At 40.3% G+C, this 19513-nt stretch overlaps 1 protein-coding gene across 3 annotated transcripts in view; it reads left to right on the top strand.

The window, feature by feature from the left end:
• GABRB1 (gamma-aminobutyric acid type A receptor subunit beta1) overlaps nt 1-12865 on the top strand; it is a 373814-nt gene extending 360949 nt beyond the window's left edge. For 2 of the 3 annotated variants that reach the window (XM_087434264.1, XM_087434265.1), the window contains one exon: nt 10017-10650. In XM_087434264.1, the coding sequence (XP_087290390.1) occupies nt 10017-10361 (345 nt within the window). In that variant the 3' untranslated portion in view covers nt 10362-10650. Of the gene's footprint in view, nt 1-10016; nt 10651-12754 lie in introns of those variants that run through there. The other variant, XR_015552911.1, reaches the window with a different exon arrangement.
• Nucleotides 12866-19513: the final 6648 nt, after the last annotated feature.

A 19513-nucleotide genomic window follows, 5' to 3' on the forward strand; every position in this document is an offset into this window, starting at 1 on the left:
TTTATCTTTTTTTAGTGAGGAAGATTGGCCCTGAGCTAACATCTTTGCCAGTCTTCCTCTATTTTGTATGTGGGACACCACCAAGCATGGGTTGATGAGCAGTGTATAGGTCCGTGCCCAGGATCCAAACCTGCAAACTCTGGGCAACCTAAGCAGAGCACACGAAGTTCACCACCACACCAGTGGCCAGCTCCTACTAAAACAATTTTTTAAAGCATTTCCCAAATTGAGAACTGTTTGAAACCTTTCAAAATTAAATAATATCTATAACAAATATTTTCCAATGATGGACATTTACTTAATTGGGGACAGTCACTGGTAACAATATATGTGTGTTATTAATAGATTGCTTTCAACCTGTGTTGATACTTTTAAGTGACCCTAACATATCTTTTCCCAGCAATTCCCTTCTCTTGACATCCCTATGTTAGAATCTAAGGTGATTGATAACTCTGCTCCACCTTTCATTCATAAGCTCCAGTCGGGAGGAGTAAAGTGTAGGAGTGCAGTGATTGTCTTAGAAAACCTTGGCTGATGCAGTAAGAAGATTCTACCTAATGTGATATAGTAACAAGGACCTATCCACTTGGGTGTAGTATTCCACGAGCCCCAAGACATTCACACACACATTGACATTACACATCCTCAGTATCTCCTTTTCAACTATGTGGAAGGCAATCATTACTCTGGTCAAAATCATTGTTTTCTGTACTTGAAGTGCAAAACATTACTGATGACATTTTGGATGAATATTTTAAGGGAATTCACTGAAGATGAATCCGAAAAATGGCCCTTATTTGCATCATTCAGAATTGAATGAATTTGCTGGTTATAATGCATTTTATATTTAATTGTAAAAAGCACTCATTTCACATATTGGGACTCCCTAAGCAATCAGTGAATGCTTTGCCCATATATAAAATGCCCCTACACATAAAATAGTTTCTAGTTTCTTGTTTCCATCATTCTCTACTCAAAGCTCAAAAAATTCCCACTAACGTCAACTTAAGAAATTACTCCCTAACCGTGTATTTCTCAGGCTTGAACAGTGCATATTTGGGATTAATTCTTAGTTGTCTGGAAATAAGGTAACTGCTTTATGGATTTTCTATCTGTCATGACTTCAGCTAAAGGTCAGGTACAGCAAAACCAATCCCTGGAATGCGTGTACAAATGCAGACTGGGAAAACCTTAGTCTAGAATGAGAGCAGCTCAAATTTGTATTTTTCTTTTTGTGTGTGTGAGGAAGATTAGCCCTGAGATAACATCCAACGTCAATCCTCCTCTTTTTGCTGAGGAAGACTGGCCCTGGGCTAACATCCATGCCCATCTTCCTCTACTTCATATGGGACACCGCCACAGCAGGGCTTGACAAGCAGTGCATCAGTGCATGCCCAGGATCTGAACCTGCAAACCCCGGGCCGCCAAAGCGGAGCGCGTGCATTTAACTGCTATGCCATGGGGCCGGCCCCACAAATCTGTATTTTTAACAAATTTCCTAATTGATTTGGACACACAATTAACAAGTTTCCTAATTGATTAGGACACACAATAATGTCTGAGAACCACAGCCCTAGAGATTCCAGCCACTCAGCATCCTTGGTCCTTGAAACTCAAACAGAGCTCAGAGAGATGCCTCCAAGTCTGAGTTTCTCATTCTGCAGACATTTACTCAGCCCCTCCTTAGGACTCTCTCAAGTTCAGTTCTGGAAGAGCAAGGGAGCTATACAGTGATGAACAACAACAATAACACAAAAGCAGCTGCCCTTGGGCAGGCCCCATGGCTTAGCGCTTAAGTGCGCGCTCCGCTGCGGCGGCCCGGGGTTCGCTGGTTCGGATCCCGGGCGCGCACCGATGCACCGCTTGTCAGGCCATGCTGTGGCGGCATCCCATATAAAGTGGAGGAAGATGGGCACAGATGTTAGCCCAGGGCCAGTCTTCCTCAGCAAAAAGAGGACGATTTGCAGATGTTAGCTCAGGCCGATCTTCCTCACAAACAACAACAAAAAAAAACGCAGCTGCCCTCTTGGAGCTTCCATTTCGGGTGAGGTCATCGACAAATGTGTAAATAAATAGATGATACCATAGTAGATGATGATAATTATGGTGCAGAAGGTGATGAGAAGCTAGCCACGTAACCATCTGGGCAAGAGCATTCCAGGAGAGAGGGACAAGTAAAAGTGCCCTGAGGACCTAGAAGCATCAAGGGATGCCAACAAAACCAACAAAAGGAGTAGAGAGCCCAAGGGGCAGAGTGGTAGGAAATGAGGGTAGGGGGGCCTGCAGGAGCCAAATCACATATTGCTTTGTGGATTCAGACGAGAAATTTGGATTTTATTCTATATCTTGGGAAGGAGCTAGAAGATTTAAACAGAGGAGACATGGTCTGTTTTACATTTTGAAAGGATCACTCCAGCTGCCATGTAGAGAAAAGACCACAGGGCTGCATTCTGGAAAAAAGATCAGCTATGCGGCAAGAGGTGATGGTGGGGAGAGGTGGTCAGAATCAGGATTATTTAAAAGTAGAGCCATTAGGACCTGCTCATACACTGGATGGGAGAATGAGACAAAGAAAGGAGTGCAGGATAAATTTATCAACCTGCATAATGTTCTGGAAAATTGCTAATTGTTTCATTTTATCTTTTTCTTTCTCTATTTCCTGAATAATATAATATGTATTTCTTTAGATTTGTGTAGGTTTATACTTAACTTTCTATTGCTTCTAGAAATGATATTCAAGTTTCCACTTCCGCCACTGGTAGTCAGGACATGCAAAGAGACAGGCAAATCATCTCCAGCAAAGCCTCCCATCCTCTGTCTCCCTCCCTCAAAAAAAAAAATTTCAGGAATTCAAGGCCAAGGGATTGAGGTTTGGCAGCCCTGGTGAGAGCTAATGATTGACAGTGACATCACAAAGGTGGTATGTTATATGAGCGGGATGGGCAGATGGAGGATGTGGCTGTGCGGCTCTCTGCTCTCTGCAGGTGAAGGCAGCCACTCGCCCTGGACACCCTCATTAAGTAGACTGCAAGCTTCTGGAGGGCAGCTCATTCTGCAGCCAGCATCACTTCACTTGGCTTCCTACTCTGTACTTCAGTACCACTCAGTAAATATGAATCTAATTGAATTGACTATCAAGAAGGAAGTAACCTTCTGTTTGCGAGGTAGATTGAGCCCAGAGATATTTGTCAACAGGGCTTTAAAACTGCCACTAAAAACAAGATTTTATTTATTCCAGTTACACTGAAATGAGTTCTGCTATACTTACATATTGAAAATATCCAGAACAGTTAAATTCAGTGAGTGGCAACTTTTTTCACAGCCTAAGGTACTGTTTGGGAATGTTGGGGGCAGAGAGAAGGAGAGGGTGAGTGAGATGGAAGGGGTGGGAAAAAGGCTAAATCTAAGCTAGAAAATGAACATGCACGTTTGCTTATGGGTCCTATGGAGGGAAGAAATACAGCCACCACATCAGAGTTTTCTGGATGTCAGTCACCCTCATGATTTTTGCATACCCTTTGTATCAGTCAGAGTTCTCCAGAGACATGGAACCAATAGCAAGAGAACCAACACACATACAAAAAGAGATTTATTTTAAGGGATTGGCTCATGCAATTGCGGAGAATGGCAAGTCCGAAATCTGTTGGGCATGCTGGAAACTCAGGTGAAATTTTTATGTTATAGTCTTGAAGCAGAATTTCTTTTTCTCTGGAAAACTTCAGTTTTTGCTCTTAAGACTTTTAAGTGATTGGATGAGGCCACCTACATCATCAGGTGGAATCTCCTTTACTTACAGTAACCTATTGAAAATGTCAATCACATCTACAAAATACTTTCACAGCAATGTCTAGACTACTGCTTAACCAAGCAACAGGGCACCATAGACTTGCCAAGTTGACACGTAAAATTAACCATCATGCCTTTTTACCACCTGTATTATCATTCATTCATTCATTCAGTAGATATTGATTGAATGCTCCTTTATGCCAAGCACTTTTCTCAGCTTTGGAGAAACAGTAGTGAATAAGACAAAGTCCCTGCCTTCCTGGAGCAACATTTTAGTGGGACACTTAAGAGGAGGAACAAGTTGAATAAGAAGAAGGAGGACCAAGAATTCTGCTCTGGCCATTTTAAGATTGGGATATCTTTAAACATCCATGTATAGACTGTCCTTAGTAAGGTCTAGGAGAAAAAGGGAAATGTGAATTACTTTACACTTTTCACTCATTATAATGAAATATGAGGATATGTGTAATGTTATGAAAAACATGCACAAAATCACCAAGTTAGTGTGTTGGTTATATTTTTCAACATACATTAAGAACAATATATACAGCTGTTTTATTTTCTTCATAATGCTACTCAATTTTTAAAAATTAATTTTATGGGGAAAGAGGGTATTGCTTGTTTTCCTCCATAAAAATGTAAGTGCCAGGGCCAGCCCCTGGTGGTTAAGTTCCATGTGCTCCACTTCGGCAGCCCAAGTTCAGATCCCAGGCAGGGACCCACACCACTCGTCTGTTAGTGGCCATGCTGTGGCAGTGGCTCACATAAAAGAAAAAAAGAGGAAGATTGGAAGCGGATGTTAGCTCAGGGCAAATCTTCAGCAAAAAAATAATAATAATAAATTTTTTTAAAATGTAAGTGCCAGTAGTTTAAGAACTGTGTCTGTTTTGTTCACTATTATCTTCCCAGGACTGTTGTGTCCTCAGAATTTAAGAACAAGACATTGTGATGGATAAGCACCGCACTGCAGGGAGGAAGGAGAAGCTGGATTGCCTCTCCCCATCTCAGGTCTCTATGCAGCAAAATCTCAGGCTTTTCTTTATATGTGAGCCCCTCCAAGATTTGCCTGAGGTCAGCAGGCCTCAAGGAGATCTTCAGGAGGGAATATGAAAGAAGGGCTCAGCAGGCAAGGAGAAGGAGGATTTCATGGTCACAAGTGAGCAAACTTCAATAAGTCTGTTGGGAAGAGAACTAATAACCTGAGTTTAAAAGAGGTCACAGCATTTGTCCAGTAAAACATTTAGAACCAATAGGAGTTAGAGGGAGTCACAAGAGAGTACAAGATTTGTTAGCTGAGATCTTTAAATTTCTATGATGGGGAACATGATGCCCTACAGCATATAGAGGGGCTGATTTCTTCATGAGTGTCTGGAACAGTGCCTGATGCATTGTAGGCACTCAGTCAACATTTATTGAGTGAATGAGTGAGTGAATGAGTGAACTATTAACATTTTAAAAGTTTATCCATGATACACCTAAAATTACCTCTTGCAGCACATAAAATATGCCTGTCTAGTAGGGAGTGGGTTGAGGATGAAGTATTAGTAAGCCCTTAGGGCTGCAGATCTAAAGCCACCTTCTCTGCTCCCCTTTGTTAGTCATCCAAAGCTCACATTTTGATCATCTAGCTGAAGGGGAAGAAAGAAAGTTTATTTATAAGCCCTCCTGAAGCCTTAATAATAATTGTATTTATTTCCTCTCAGTTTAGGTTCAATGATGCTCTAAACTTAAAAAAAAAAGCATCAGTGATGCTGCTTGGTTGGTTTGAGGAATATGCGGTTAACAGAATACAGCCATTCCCCCAAACATTAGACAGACTTCACTCCCCAACCACTGGAACCACCAAACAATTGCAGGCCTGACCCACCAGCACAGAAGGTTCAGCATGCACATACCTAACTGGATTGCACCGTCTCTGGAAGCAGATCAGAGGGAGAGAGAAATCTAGAAGGCCCAGAGCCAAGTATGCCTGCCTCCTTCTTCCAAATGTATCCATCAGATAGGTTAGTGAGGAACAGTGAAAGAGGAGAAAGAAAAGAAGCTGGAAGTGTTCCTCCCTTAGCTTGTCTCCGGGGTATTGGAGTGGAAAGTCCCTTCTCTTATGGCAACATGAGGAGTGGGGAATGTTTATCCCACTGGACAGTTATTTCAACATCAGCAATGCTTCAGGAAATCTGTTAGTCAATGTCTGCACCAGAAATCCAGTGTGTCGACATTTTCATTTGCCTCACTTCCTTTTGCTTCAAGGTTTTAAAATCTTTGATGTCTGGATTGTGTCCAATTCAGATGTTGATATTTCCTTAGTAACTAGACAGTGTTTGACCATCACAGATGTTAAAGCAATGCACAGCATGGCTCCTTGCGTCTTCTGAAGATGTGAAAAAACAATGGCCACTTACCCCATGGATATTATTTTTGGAAAGCTGTGCCAGCTGTGGCTATAAGGATACCTTGGGTGTCCTTATATGGTTGAGGTGAAGGGAAAGCTACTCTTCTCCAAGGGACAGGGGTTAGGGAAGAGCCAATCAGAAACTGACTGATGTCAGCAGTGGTGTGGCTACCACACATCCACCTTACTGGGCAGCAAAAATCTTGGAGGGTGAAGGATGAAATCTCACACCTCAGAAGAAATATAGGAGCACGCCATCACACACACACACACACTCTGTCTCTGTCTCTGTCTCTCTCTCTCTCTCTCAGAGAGTCTGTAGAACCAGCTTTTAGGATAAGTCCTAGACTGTATAGGAGAAAGGCTGCAGATGGGCAAGAACTGTTATATGACGTTTCTTAAATTTTCCTAATAAAGAACACAGTAATGTTGGTTTAACTGTACAGTAATGAAATCAGCTTTCATGTGTAGAGGCAAAATTGGATTCATTATTTTATATGTCAAACCACTTAAAGCTATGATTTCTAGCTCAATGACAGAACATTTTGGGGAATTTGCACACTCTAATAAACCTCATGCAATTTATAAGTGCATTTGAGCCTGCACCAAGATTAGCTAAAATATCTTAATAAATGTAACTTGTTTGCCATGACTTCTGTTTAATGAGGAGCATCTGTATGCTTCACTGGCTGATTCTAAATTCTAGCAACTTGTTTACTTAGAGAGATTTCATAATAATGTAACTTAATGATGCATACAGTACAGCTCAAGTGATTCAGTTTTACAAGTATTTTTTTAGTATGCTGTGTCCTCTGCCTGGAATATTCTCCATAATCAAAGACTGTCAAAAATTGGAAACAAATCCTCGAGATTACTTAGGGAAAACCTTTCATTTATAGATGAAGAAACCGAGTTAATAACAAAACAAGGATGAGAATATAGTTTTCAACTCCCAATCCTTTGTTCTGTCCTCTACCCATCCTTTAAGACCCAATAAAAGCAACATCTCCTTCGTGAAGCCTTCCATGACCCCCAATAATTTATCACTTTTATGAATCCCTAATCATGATCTATACTGTAGCATTTAGCATTTGGTTAAAAACTATTGTCACTCCCAATATTATGTGTTATTCTTGTATCTCTAAGGAGATTATTATTCAGGGGCAAAATCCATGTTTTATGATTCTCTTGACTGGAACTCCACAGTACCTAGCAAAATCATGTGCACCATCTTATCTTCTAATGTATTTTTCTGTTTGCTAATGAATTCAGCACTTTGCTCCTTCTCACTTCAACCCTACCATCCTCTTTAGTAACATAAATTTTCATATGCATGACCTTTTAAACCATAAACGTACTATACACAACACACACACACACACACCCTTGACACCTAGCATTGTATCTGGCACATAGTAAGCACTCAATATTTGTTGAAAGAGAAAGAAAGAGAGGAGGTTCTTGAAGTTACTGTGATCAGGGAAGGTACGCAGGTACATAGAGGAAGCAGGATTTAAATTAAGCCTTGATGAAAAGATGTTGATTAACATGCAAAAGGGAAAACTATATTCGAGACAAAGAGTATCCTGTGTTTTATTCCCAAATTGGGCACTTATTCTGTTTAATCTTAGACAATTTACTTAAGCTTTCTGAGTCCATTTCCCTATCTGCTGAACTAGGATAATATTATATATTTCATAAGGTTGCTATGAGAAATAACTGAGATAAGCTACACAATAGGATTCAATAAATAGTAGTTAACAACAACAACAAAAATTAATAATAACCCCTTGAATAAAGACACCAGTAGATGTGCCAGTGAGGGCATGATGGGTAGCTCAGTTAGACTGGAGCAAAATGCCTCACTGGGGGAAATGATGACAGATGAGAATGGAGAGAGAGAAGCCAGTCAGTCACCACTTCTCTCTCCAACTAACTTGAAGCTTAAAGCTCTCAACTGCACCACTAAATTCACTGTGGGATGTGGTGAAGGCCAAGGACTACGAAGTGGTTGTTTCTCAGAAAAAGTACATGAGCTTCGAATCAGACAGGACATGGGTTGTAATCTCAGGTCTGGCACTTCCTAGGGGAGTAAACTAGAGGCAGCTTGTTGTAAGTTTTAAACAAGTAATATAAACAAAGCATGTACCATAATGCTAGGCACATGGTGGACACTCAATAAATCTTAGTTCTCTACGAGGTAGCAGCATCACATCTACCCTCTGTAGTGTTCTTTCTCTCTTTTTTGTCTTTGCCTCCTCCTATGTTCTTCTCTATCTCTTTCATCCCCTGGCTCTTTTGCCTGCCTACTTATACCGTGGGCTTTCAACAAGTGCTTATGGAGATTAACCTCACTCTCATTCGAAAGCATTTATAGAGCACTTACTGTAAGTCAGGCACTGTGCTACTAACACTAGATTTAAACACAGCTGCCTGGGCTGCCCTTGGGAGAATTTCAAACTCGTTTGCACGAATGAGCCATGTCCTCTCCAGGTAAATCAGTTTGCAAAGCACACCAGCTTGAAGTTAAACAAAGCCACATTATAGGCTAAATGTGCTCACATTTCCTGTAGTTCCAGAAGTGTGTGCGTGGGCATAGCATAGAGAAGAACCAGGAAATCTGGAATGGGTTATCACTGGAGTGGCAGGAAGCAGCCGTGAACAATGGTGGAGACACAAAAGTTAGAGTGTAGCCGGGCATATCCTTTTGATTCATGAATCCCACTTCTGGCAATTTAGCCTAAGGAAATACTTATGGATACGCACAAAAATTTAGCTAAAAGATATTCCTTGCAGGCTTGTTTATATAATATCACAAAAGTAAAGCAAGTCTTAACATCTAACAATAGATTAAGTCAATTATGGTTTATTCATATAAGCTGTTAATAAATGATGTCACAGAGGATTATTTACTAACACGGAACAATGACCAGGCGATACTATTAACTGACAAAAGCAGATTGCAAAGCAAAATATACTCGGTGAGGCTGTGTTTGTAAGTATATATGAATAGAAAATAGAGTGGAAGGCTAGCAAGACATTAAAAATAATGGATTCTGAAAGTGAGATTATGCATTTTTACTTTTTATTTTTTGCTTCCTGTTTGTTTCTGATTTTAAATATTTCCATGTACCACTTTTGTAACAAGCTAAATGCCATACATATACATATATGCCATTTTTCGTTGTTACAAAATATATGTGTATATATATATGGATTATGTACATATATGGATTCAACAAATGGTAGTTATTAACAACAAAAATAATACGTAAATATATATATAATCTACACACACAAAACACTATGCACACAGATACTAGTGTTTTGTGAATGGAGATAAATGATAAATAGATGGATAGAAAATTAGATAAATAGATAAAAGATTAGATGGATTGATAGATTAGATAGGTGATTGATAGATGATAGAAAGTAGATTAGACAGATAGTAGACTAGATAGATAGATAGATAGATAATAGATAATGGATTAGATAGATGATAGATGGTAGATTAGATACATGATGGATAGGTAGTGGATTAGAAAAATGATGATGATAGATAGATAGAAAGATAGATAACAGACAGGTAGGTAGGCAGATAGATTAGATAGATAGATAGATAGATAGATAGATAGATAGATAGATAGATAGATAGATAGATGATAGATAGATAGGTAGACAGGTAGGTAGGTAGGTAGATAATCTCCAAGTGCTGGAGGCATGTAGAGCCAGATGTCTAGCGAGACTGTTGAATGAGCCCCATGCGGTGTCATCAGTTACAGGTTAATGAAAACAAGCGAATGTCCTGGCAGTTGCGCCTGAGCCTGTCCTTTTCCGTCAGGTCGACGCCCACGGCAACATTCTCCTCAGCACCCTGGAAATCAGGAACGAGACGAGCGGCTCGGAAGTGCTGACGGGCCTGAGCGACCCCAAGGCCACCATGTACTCGTACGACAGCGCCAGCATCCAGTACCGCAAGCCGCTGAGCAGCCGCGAGGCGTACGGGCGCGCGCTGGACCGGCACGGCGCGCACAGCAAGGGGCGCATCCGCAGGCGCGCCTCGCAGCTCAAAGTCAAAATCCCCGACTTGACTGACGTGAATTCCATAGACAAGTGGTCCCGAATGTTTTTCCCTATCACCTTTTCTCTTTTTAACGTCGTTTATTGGCTTTACTATGTACACTAAGGTCTGTCCTCATGGTTCGTAAACGACTCCTTTCCTCTTCTCTTGATTTTTAACCCCACAGGTCCCCAGCAGCGATCCTGCTGTGTTTTTTGAGGTAAGCGATTCAGCCATCCAATTGGTTTTAGGTCTTGCATATCAGTTTTATTACTGCACCATGTTTACTTCAAAAAACAAAACAAAAAAAGAAAAACACTATTTTTTTTCCAGTCTACTGTGGTCCAGGTTATCAGCTCTTTCAGAGCTTTATTAATTGCCATGTTTACAAACACACACACACACACACACACACACACACACACACACACAAAGAGAAGTTAGATAGGTAGATCTTTAGCGGTCCCTCCTAGTCGCCCGGGGTTTTACTGATTTATTTTTCACATGAGAATGAAAAGAGGACCTAGCTCTCTGTGTGCACTGCTTCCCGGTAACCTGTAACAATCTCATGCTGCCAACAAACAACACAATTTCCAGGATCTCAGAAGAAAAAACAAAGCCATTGACAAGTTACAGATTTCCAGGAAGAAGGGAAAACAAAAAGGAGTCTAGAAAAAGGAAGACTCCCCTCCACCCTCAAGTTCCCCCCAGCTCCCTTGTAGAAGGGTCTCAGCCTCACGGAAGAGGAAGGGGAGGCTGGCAGGCACTGATCCGGGGTTACACAAACCGAACCTGCCATCTTCACCTCACCACTACACTGAGTATTCTGAAAAATGCTTCTTTCTCAGACTTCCAGGCAGATTTAAAATTAACTTTAGAATCCAACCTGGTGGCCACTGAGAACATTGTTCTTTTCTGGTTGAGACTAAGGAATTTGGGGGGCTATGACCATTTTTTTTACTATTTCAAATGAACAGCCTTGAACTTGTTTCATTAGCCTGGAATCACTTGCCACTGTGCCATGAAGCCATGTGAAGTCATCACATTTCCCTAGTTCCTGCTCCAGAGAGATTGAGAGAAAGTGGGTTGGGGAGGTGGGCTTCAAAGAAGAGGGTGGTGAGCAATTTTTGCGTGAGAAAAATATTGCCCTTTCCATGAGGAAGGCAAGATTTATGTGCTGTGAAAAGGGTGCCTGGGCAGTTACCCGAACTGCCAAATCTTACATCAAATAGTATATATTTCTTAGCCTTCCAGAGAGCAGCATCTAATGGTGACAGCTAGTTACACAGTCCTCAGCTAGTACTTTAAGGCTCTGCTCTCTGAGCTCTGTATTCTAAAATATGAAACGAATACTTCAGAAAATGCTCACATACCCATGTTGTTGTCGTTCTCCTCTGAGGCCAGATTTCTATTTTAAAGAAAACCTTCAAGATAGCAAAACCACAGATAACAACAATAATGACAAAAATGACTGGGCCTTCAAACATTTATATCAGCCCCTAAAGTACAGACCATCCATGTCTACACTCATTAATCGCCGTCATTACTGCTCTGCCTTATCTTGGCTCATGGATTGTTTTGGTTATGGTCATCATAGAAAGGGCATCCTTCTGTAGCCCAACACACAATTTTAAACATGTCTAACCAGCTACAGTTGAGATTTGTCCCATTTTGTGTCATTAAGCATCACTATTTTTTTTCAGCCTGAGTATCTAAGAATTGTATTTGTTCATTTGCAAGGTTGAGTGAAACCCTAAGTTGACCAACCAGTGATAGAGATGATTTGGGACCTGATCCTTGGATGTGAAATAAGGGTTGAGGTAATAATAGGGATGATAGCCTCATTTGATGATCTGGCTTTCTCTCTAAGGCTATGATGAGGGTCTGTGTTTACAGTAGCATCAGCTGCTAGAAATTATAGTCTTAATTGGAAAGATAAGGCTGAATTCCAACTGATGAGCCCAAGGATACAGAGTTCTTGCTTTCTTTTAGAAAGCAAGAGGAAAAAACAACCCTAAAATAAATGAATGTCTATTGCTATAGATAATATACGTTAGTAAGAACATAAAAACTTGCCTTTAACTGGAAAAATCATTTCAAGGTTTCATAAGAAATTACTAGAGTATGGGGACCAAATTTTCCTTTAGGTTTTCAGTTGTATAAGCACAGTTTCCTGGTCACAGAAATCTGCAGCCTCTGGAGATGAACTAATCCACTTTGAAACTCTGGTTAATTCCTCGGCAGGGTGAGATGCTTTGCTATCGTACAATGCCCAAATAGTGTGGAAGGTGGCCATACCACTGATTGTAAGGTTAATATTCCCAGTGACCAACCAGGAACCACTGTGTAGCCATCTATTTTAAATACAGGAAGGGAGACTTTTGGCTGATACCTCACAGGATTGAATCATTTTGATGTCAAAGCTCTTTAGAAAGCTTTTAAGAGTGAATGCTAAATTAGAAAGGAAGCATCTGTAATCTATGTTCCTTAACAAAATTTCTCTTTATTTATCTGTTTAGATTATTCTACTTGGAAAAGATTGAGGTAATTTATATTTTTATTATTATTTTTATCTTGCCTTAAAAGTCTAAAGAATTTGATGCTTGTAGTTTTAGATGTAAAGAATCTCTGAGGACAAAAAGAATATTTTGAATTCTTATATCTTAATCTTTGTAAAATGTAAAATTGGTAAGCCTGAATCCACCCTCAGGCACAAAATGGTGTCACTGTATGCCTTCCCGGATGTAGAGGGTCACAGCCACCATTATGCAAATACTGTTAAATTGTTCTGATTTTAGAAGGAATGGCAGCCAGAAAAATGGAAACATTACCGTATTTCTGGTTAATGACCTCTGTCCCTACTCCCTTCTTCTGGACACCTCCTAGCCAAATCCTCCCTTCCTTGGCCCCCACCCACTCTCCTTCCAGACTGAACAGGGCATGTAAAAAAATTCTTCCTTTTCTGCCTCTCTCCCTTGTCTTGCCCAAAATGATGTACATAAAACATAACAGTTGTTATATATTCTTAAGTGCCCTCAAACTGGTCTCCATTCCTGAAAGATTCAGATCATTACATTGTAGAGGGGTTACTATTTAACTATTATTGGGTTGTTTTCTTTTTGCCATGAAAATAGCCATAATATCCTGTATTACTGAAGTGGCAGCAGAGGCTGAAAATTGCATGGACTCACTCTCTTATGCCACAGTTATGTCCAGGGGACCCCATGTTTACAGTTCATAAACTGTGACATAAACTGTCTTATAGACTTAACCTCTGTAGACCCAGCAGAAATCCTCTCTTTCATTTAACAGTGATGACTACGCACTCATTCCTTCCATTCATGTTCCTTGACTTAAAATATCAGGGGTGACATGTGCATTACACTTTCCAGCTTTGTGAGGCAAAGACCCAGGTAAAGACATATTTTTGGCTTGAATTATCCGGGATTATTGCCTCCATCGTCTACATTGCCAAATAGAGACCGCAGACTGGTTGGCAATTCTGCTGAATAAATGATATGTTTTCACATATACCATCTTTATTATGCTTTACAATCAATGAAGGATCTTGAAAATGCAAAAAGGAAAATGTGGTGCAGAGAATAAAGTTTGGTTTATGGATCCAAGGATAGGCTTTCCTTAAACAAACATTATGTACAATACACAGAAATATTGACTAAATTCCATCTTTCTAAAATCAATGACTACTTTATAAATACTCATTTAAGAAAGAGCTCGATTAAAATTTGTCAAGTTAAACAAAAAAGATATATTTATAATGCTAGAAAGAAACAATCTCCAAGATTTCTTATATGGACAATTTTGAATAGTATCTTACCAAAGGGTGATGTGCCACAATTTTTTCTCCTAAACGAAGTGTAATTATATATCCCAGGAGGGAGGAAAAAGGAATGTGCAAGTATTTGTTCATGTTGGTCCAATCAGAAGTTACTGGGATGAGGACAGAAAAACAAACAAAAATATCTGTTTCTTGAAAGCAAACAGTAAATACAAAGGTAAACATGTTAAGAGAATGTAGAATATTGTGTAAACTTCCTTGTAAATTCTGTACATAGTTCATTGAACTGTTCCCTGTTGTGTGGTGGTCCTCAGCTTTGGGTGGATGTTTGAAAACTCTGAGCATTGTAAATAATGTAAGCTTATAAGGCACTTGCTTTTGTTCATAAAGTGAAATGACTAGTGATTTGGGCCCAAATCAGAATCTTTTTAGGTCTTGCGCTTTCTCCGCCATTTTGTGTGTGCAGTTGTATAACTCTGCCAGGTGTCTGTGATCTCCCTGCCTCACGCCCAACCCCACTGAAAGGGACAGTTGCTGCCAAGAAGGATGCACAGCTGTGGGGCTTGGCAACAGCGCACCAGCAGAGACAGGAACTGTTGTGAGCTGCTCCTGGAATTGTGTCATGAAAAGCAAGCGTGTTTCTATCAGTCATTCGTGGCTATTCATGTATTCAGATACTGAATTATCCATGCTGTTGAGGGGTTCAGTAATGGAAGAGATGATCAAAATCCACAGGTAACCCAAAGCTTCATTTGCACCAATCACTATAGCTTCTACCTTTTTTTCTTTCACAATGTTTCCCAGAACTTCTAATAAGAATAGAAGTAGGTGGATGGGTTTGATCAGTGTAAGCAGTCAAATGTCCAAATGATGGGAAGAAGAAAAGGAAGAGATAGCAAGTGACATTGATAACACCAACTGGCTGATTCATCCCTGAAAGATCCAGAGGTACCCATGTCACTATTTTTAAATGGTAAAGAGAAATATTGGTAGAAGGGGACTGGGAATTAAAACAAGTATTTTTCAACTGGGGGCCCAGGATATGTTTGATATGTATTAAACTTAAAAGAGAATCTGGTAATTAAGTGTTCTCAAATATGTTTCTCCCAAGTCCTGATATTCTTGAAAAAGTCCTCAGAACGGTGAGATATTATGCCATAAGATGTGTTTCCATGCAAACTGGCAGTCCCCGAGAGGTTGATGGTGCCTGCAGAAATTCAGAATATCCAAGCAAGCAGGGACATAGGTTGGCTTCTCAGTAATGTTTTAGCATTAATGATGTCTTTCTTGGAGGTGAGAACTTAGCAAAGCAGGGCTTTTTGTGCCAGGAGAATGCAGGGAGCCATCCTTGTGAGACATTTTGGTTCCAAAATGTGGCAACTAGGGTCCACCATCAATTGAATAAGTTAAATGCCCTGCTCAGTCAATTTCTAGGTATAGAACACAGTGTGCTTTTATTTTAATCATGCTTTTTCTAGATAACTGAAATCAACCAAACTGACAGAAAACTTAACTGTTAGAGGCTGCAATTTCACAAGCAAACATTTGAAAGGAAATCCTTTTTAAGAGAATTGCAAACCAGAAAACAAAAAGTTCCTGGAAGGATAAACATAAAAAATTTTGAGTTTGTTTTTACTTCTCCAAAGCAAGAATTTCCTTATTCAAACTGAAGAGGTCTAACGGTCGTTTGTTTTGTTTTGTTTTTCCTAATTAAAAAAGTTGTTGGTACATCAAGGGACTCACAACCATTGCTGACTGTCCACTAGATACGTTGCACATCCTGGAGCAACAGCAATCATAACAAAGGCTGCAGTAGGAGCTCAATGTGGGAAAAGTAGGTGTATTTCTTTTTTTTTTTCCCCTTTTTTTCCCCAAGGCCCCAGTAGATAGTTGTATGCCATAGTTGCACATCCTTTCTAGTTCCTGTATGTGGGACGCTGCCTCAGCATGGCCGGACAAGCGGTGCGTCGGTGCACACCTGGGATCTAAACCCAGGCCGCCAGTAGTGGAGTGCACGCACTTAACCGCTAAGCCACGGGGCCGGCCCCAAGTAGGTGTATTTCTGAACCAGTTGGGAAAGAAAACCATTCTCATGAATGACTCTACATGCATTTCCTGTCCTACAGACAATAGAAAAATAAAGCAATAAAAGAGAGGCCAAATAACTTTATGCATTTGCCTTAGGTACACAGGGTCACAGATTCACTAGCTTAAAACAGCCCCAAATGAAAGCCAAAGGACAAATAAAAGCAATCGGTTTTGCTATCTGGCTTCTACTTCTCCCTGGGTTTCCTTTTGAAGAGAAACAGGGAAGAGGGGATATTTTCCAATATAATTATTTATAGGTGAAAATTATTAAAATATGATATGTGTGTGCATTTTGCAGGTTTGGCTGCATAAGATAGATTACCTCTCTGTGTTCATTCCTTCCTGAATGAATGAATGAACTCACTTCATTTCTTTTTCCTCTTTCTCATTTCTAAACCTAATTAGCTATCTTGCCCATGAATAGCTGAAAGCTTCAGCCTCTTTAGATTTATGTTGCATATCTTCAATTGAATCCACAAAAACAATGAATTTTCCCAAATTCCTACTCCTATTGCATTTAAAAGGCCTTTGGAGGTAGTTTGTATCATCACAGTAGCCTCCTCTGAACTGCCTTGTATTATTTTTCTTTTCTGCTCTCCTGTCCCTTATGTAAAGAGTACATGTGTTTACATAAACCTTCTCTCTCCCAGCCTAATTCAAAATAAAGTAGAAATAAAAAGCATTAGCTCAAACCTAGGAAAATGTATATTCTCTACATCAAAGTTTAATGATAAGACCATCTCCTTACATTACACTGTAGTTGTAATTTGGTGAATTCACACTGTATCAATTCTTTTTCATCAAACTTGTTTATTCATGCCCTCTTTCAGTCTTAATTATACAACATTTAAAAATCCATCATTATTCCTCCCAGAATGGCTTATCATTCACATAGCACACCACTAGTTACAGACTATCCTCTGGGAACTTGACCTACTCCATCCTTTCTGTATCTGATTCCTATTGTGGATTTGCACTTCTATGCATCGTCACCCTACCTGGTCCCCCTCAGCCTTGCAGCAAACATTAAATGTAGTTGGTAATTGGACAAGTCATAATACAAACTGTCTAAATTGCCCCTATAAAATGTGTAGACATCTTTTTCCTCCAGACAGCATTTCTGTAGACTTAGAAAACAGAAAGTTCTAAAACCAAGCAATGTGCAAGCAATGTCCTAACCTTAAAAAGTTAATAACAAATGAGCTACGTGGTGGGGAGAGAAAAATTAAAGTGGATGGAAGACACCTTGGACTTAGGATTGCATGACCTTTATGCTGACTCTGCCACTGCCTGTTGTGTGACTTTGGACATGCCACCAAATGACCTCCAAGTTCCTTTCCAGAACTAAATTTTAAAAGGAATTTTCGAGAAGTTTATTTGTCCAGGAGGTTACAAAGATACAGGAGCACCATGGCCTCTGCTAACATAGCCACATAAATTTAGTAATATTCCTTGTTGCATGTCTTTGAGAATATAAGCCATCAGAGTAAACCATGTGGTGTCAAGTGAATCGAATTCAATACCTGTTCATATTCCTTTAAAAAATACATAGAACATACAGTTAAATCTGCAGGCCAGTGGCAAAAAAATTATTTTATGATTTTAGTAATGGTCTTTACTACAATATTTCCCTGTAAGAGCACTGGAGAGTCTCAGATAACATAAAACAATGTGGTATCTATTTTTATATCTCTGGAAGATGTAGATCCCTCAGGCCATTCTCTGTAACTCAGTCAGGAAAAGCCATGAAACATCCCTCTTGAGTGGAAAAGCCACCTTCAAGGCAGCATCAGAGCAGAAAAACTGTTGCAGTGTCCTTCAGTGTTCCTCCCCAGTTCTGGCCCCCATCGCTGTCCTATGTTCTGGAGGTGGAATAGCAGATAGGCCTGAGGTCTCAGGCAAGAGGCAGCCTCCTATCTAGTCAGAAAAGATTCCAGGTCTTTAGAACCTGTTATCCACTCTCCCAGCCCCATTACCCCCTACCTCCTTCCATCCCCCACTTAACTGGTTAAATCTGCCAAATGTTTTAGGCACAGCCATGACAAAACTGCAAGTTTACGTATTAAGTTGTGATTAATATTTCTAGCTATTCATATTTTTAAAGCATGTATCCTCCCCATTCCAGTCTCTGAACATGATCCCCAATGCGATTCCTGCACACAGATGTACTTAAAGTTTTTCCTTTTGTTTTTTTTTTTTTGAGGAGATCAGCCCTGTGCTAACATCTGCCAATCCTCCTCTTTTTTTGCTGAGGAAGACTGGCCCTGGGCTAACATCCATGCCCATCTTCCTCCACTTCATATGGGACGCCGCCACAGCATGGCTTGACAAGCGGTGCGTCGGTGCGCGCCCGGGATCCGAATCTGCAACCCCGGGCCGCTGCAGCGGAGCGCGCGCATTTAACCACTTGTGCCACCAGGCTGGCCCGTTTTTCCTTTTTTTAAAGGCATCTTTCAACTCTAAACTTTCATGATTCCCCTGAGAGCCCCCTGACCGTTCAAAATTGTTAGGACAGTGCCTAGAAATTCCTCCCTTCCATCATAGGCCAATCTATGAATGGGACTGCCTTTTTTAATTAAAGTTAGCCTAATATTCTGCCCCTCAACCTCAAACACCCTACAAAAACTATTGTTCCAAACTTCCGACTCACAAGTGTACTCATCACTCCTCTTAAAGTAGGGAGTTAATAGTAACGTTAACAATCAAAGTGTTATTATCTCACAACTGTAAGTTCAGAAGTAGGGTGGTTACTGGGTTAATTATTTCAATAGCACAATGATGTCATCCAGGACCCAGGTCCCTTCCGTAACCGGTTCTTCCTAACTCTGCGTGTTCTCAGCACCCATTATGGTTGCAAAATGGCCACACTCATGCACCCACATCAGCTGGCAGAAAAAAGGAAAGTCCTGCGTTGGGTCTCTTTTTAAGAGCAAGGACATCTTTCCCAGAAAACTCCCCGAGCACTCTTCTCTTTTGTCCCATTGGCCAGGGTTGGATTACATATCCATTCCAAACTAGTCACTGAGAAGAGGGATGGAATTGTCATGATTGATTTACAACATTGACCCCCCCAGAGCTGCCCCATAACTGAACAAAAAGAGGGAGGATATGTGAACAAAAAGAAGGAAGAATGGCTTCTTGAGAGATACTCAACAATGACTGTCACACATCAGTCTAAGGCATCAGAAAACACTTTCCTACACGTAATTTCATGATTTGATCTTCACTACAACCCTACGACGTTATGATGACAATACCAATATCTGGAAATAGGACTCAGATAGGTTAATGATTTACCCAAGACCTGATAACTAGTTACTGATAGAGTTAGTATTCAATCTGAGCTTTTCTTGGCTCCAAAGGCAAAGCTTTTTCCACTCAACTACACAGC

This window comes from Ceratotherium simum, chromosome 8, assembly GCF_057802395.1.
Source record: "Ceratotherium simum simum isolate JZ-2026a chromosome 8, ASM5780239v1, whole genome shotgun sequence".
Taxonomy (NCBI): domain Eukaryota; kingdom Metazoa; phylum Chordata; class Mammalia; order Perissodactyla; family Rhinocerotidae; genus Ceratotherium; species Ceratotherium simum.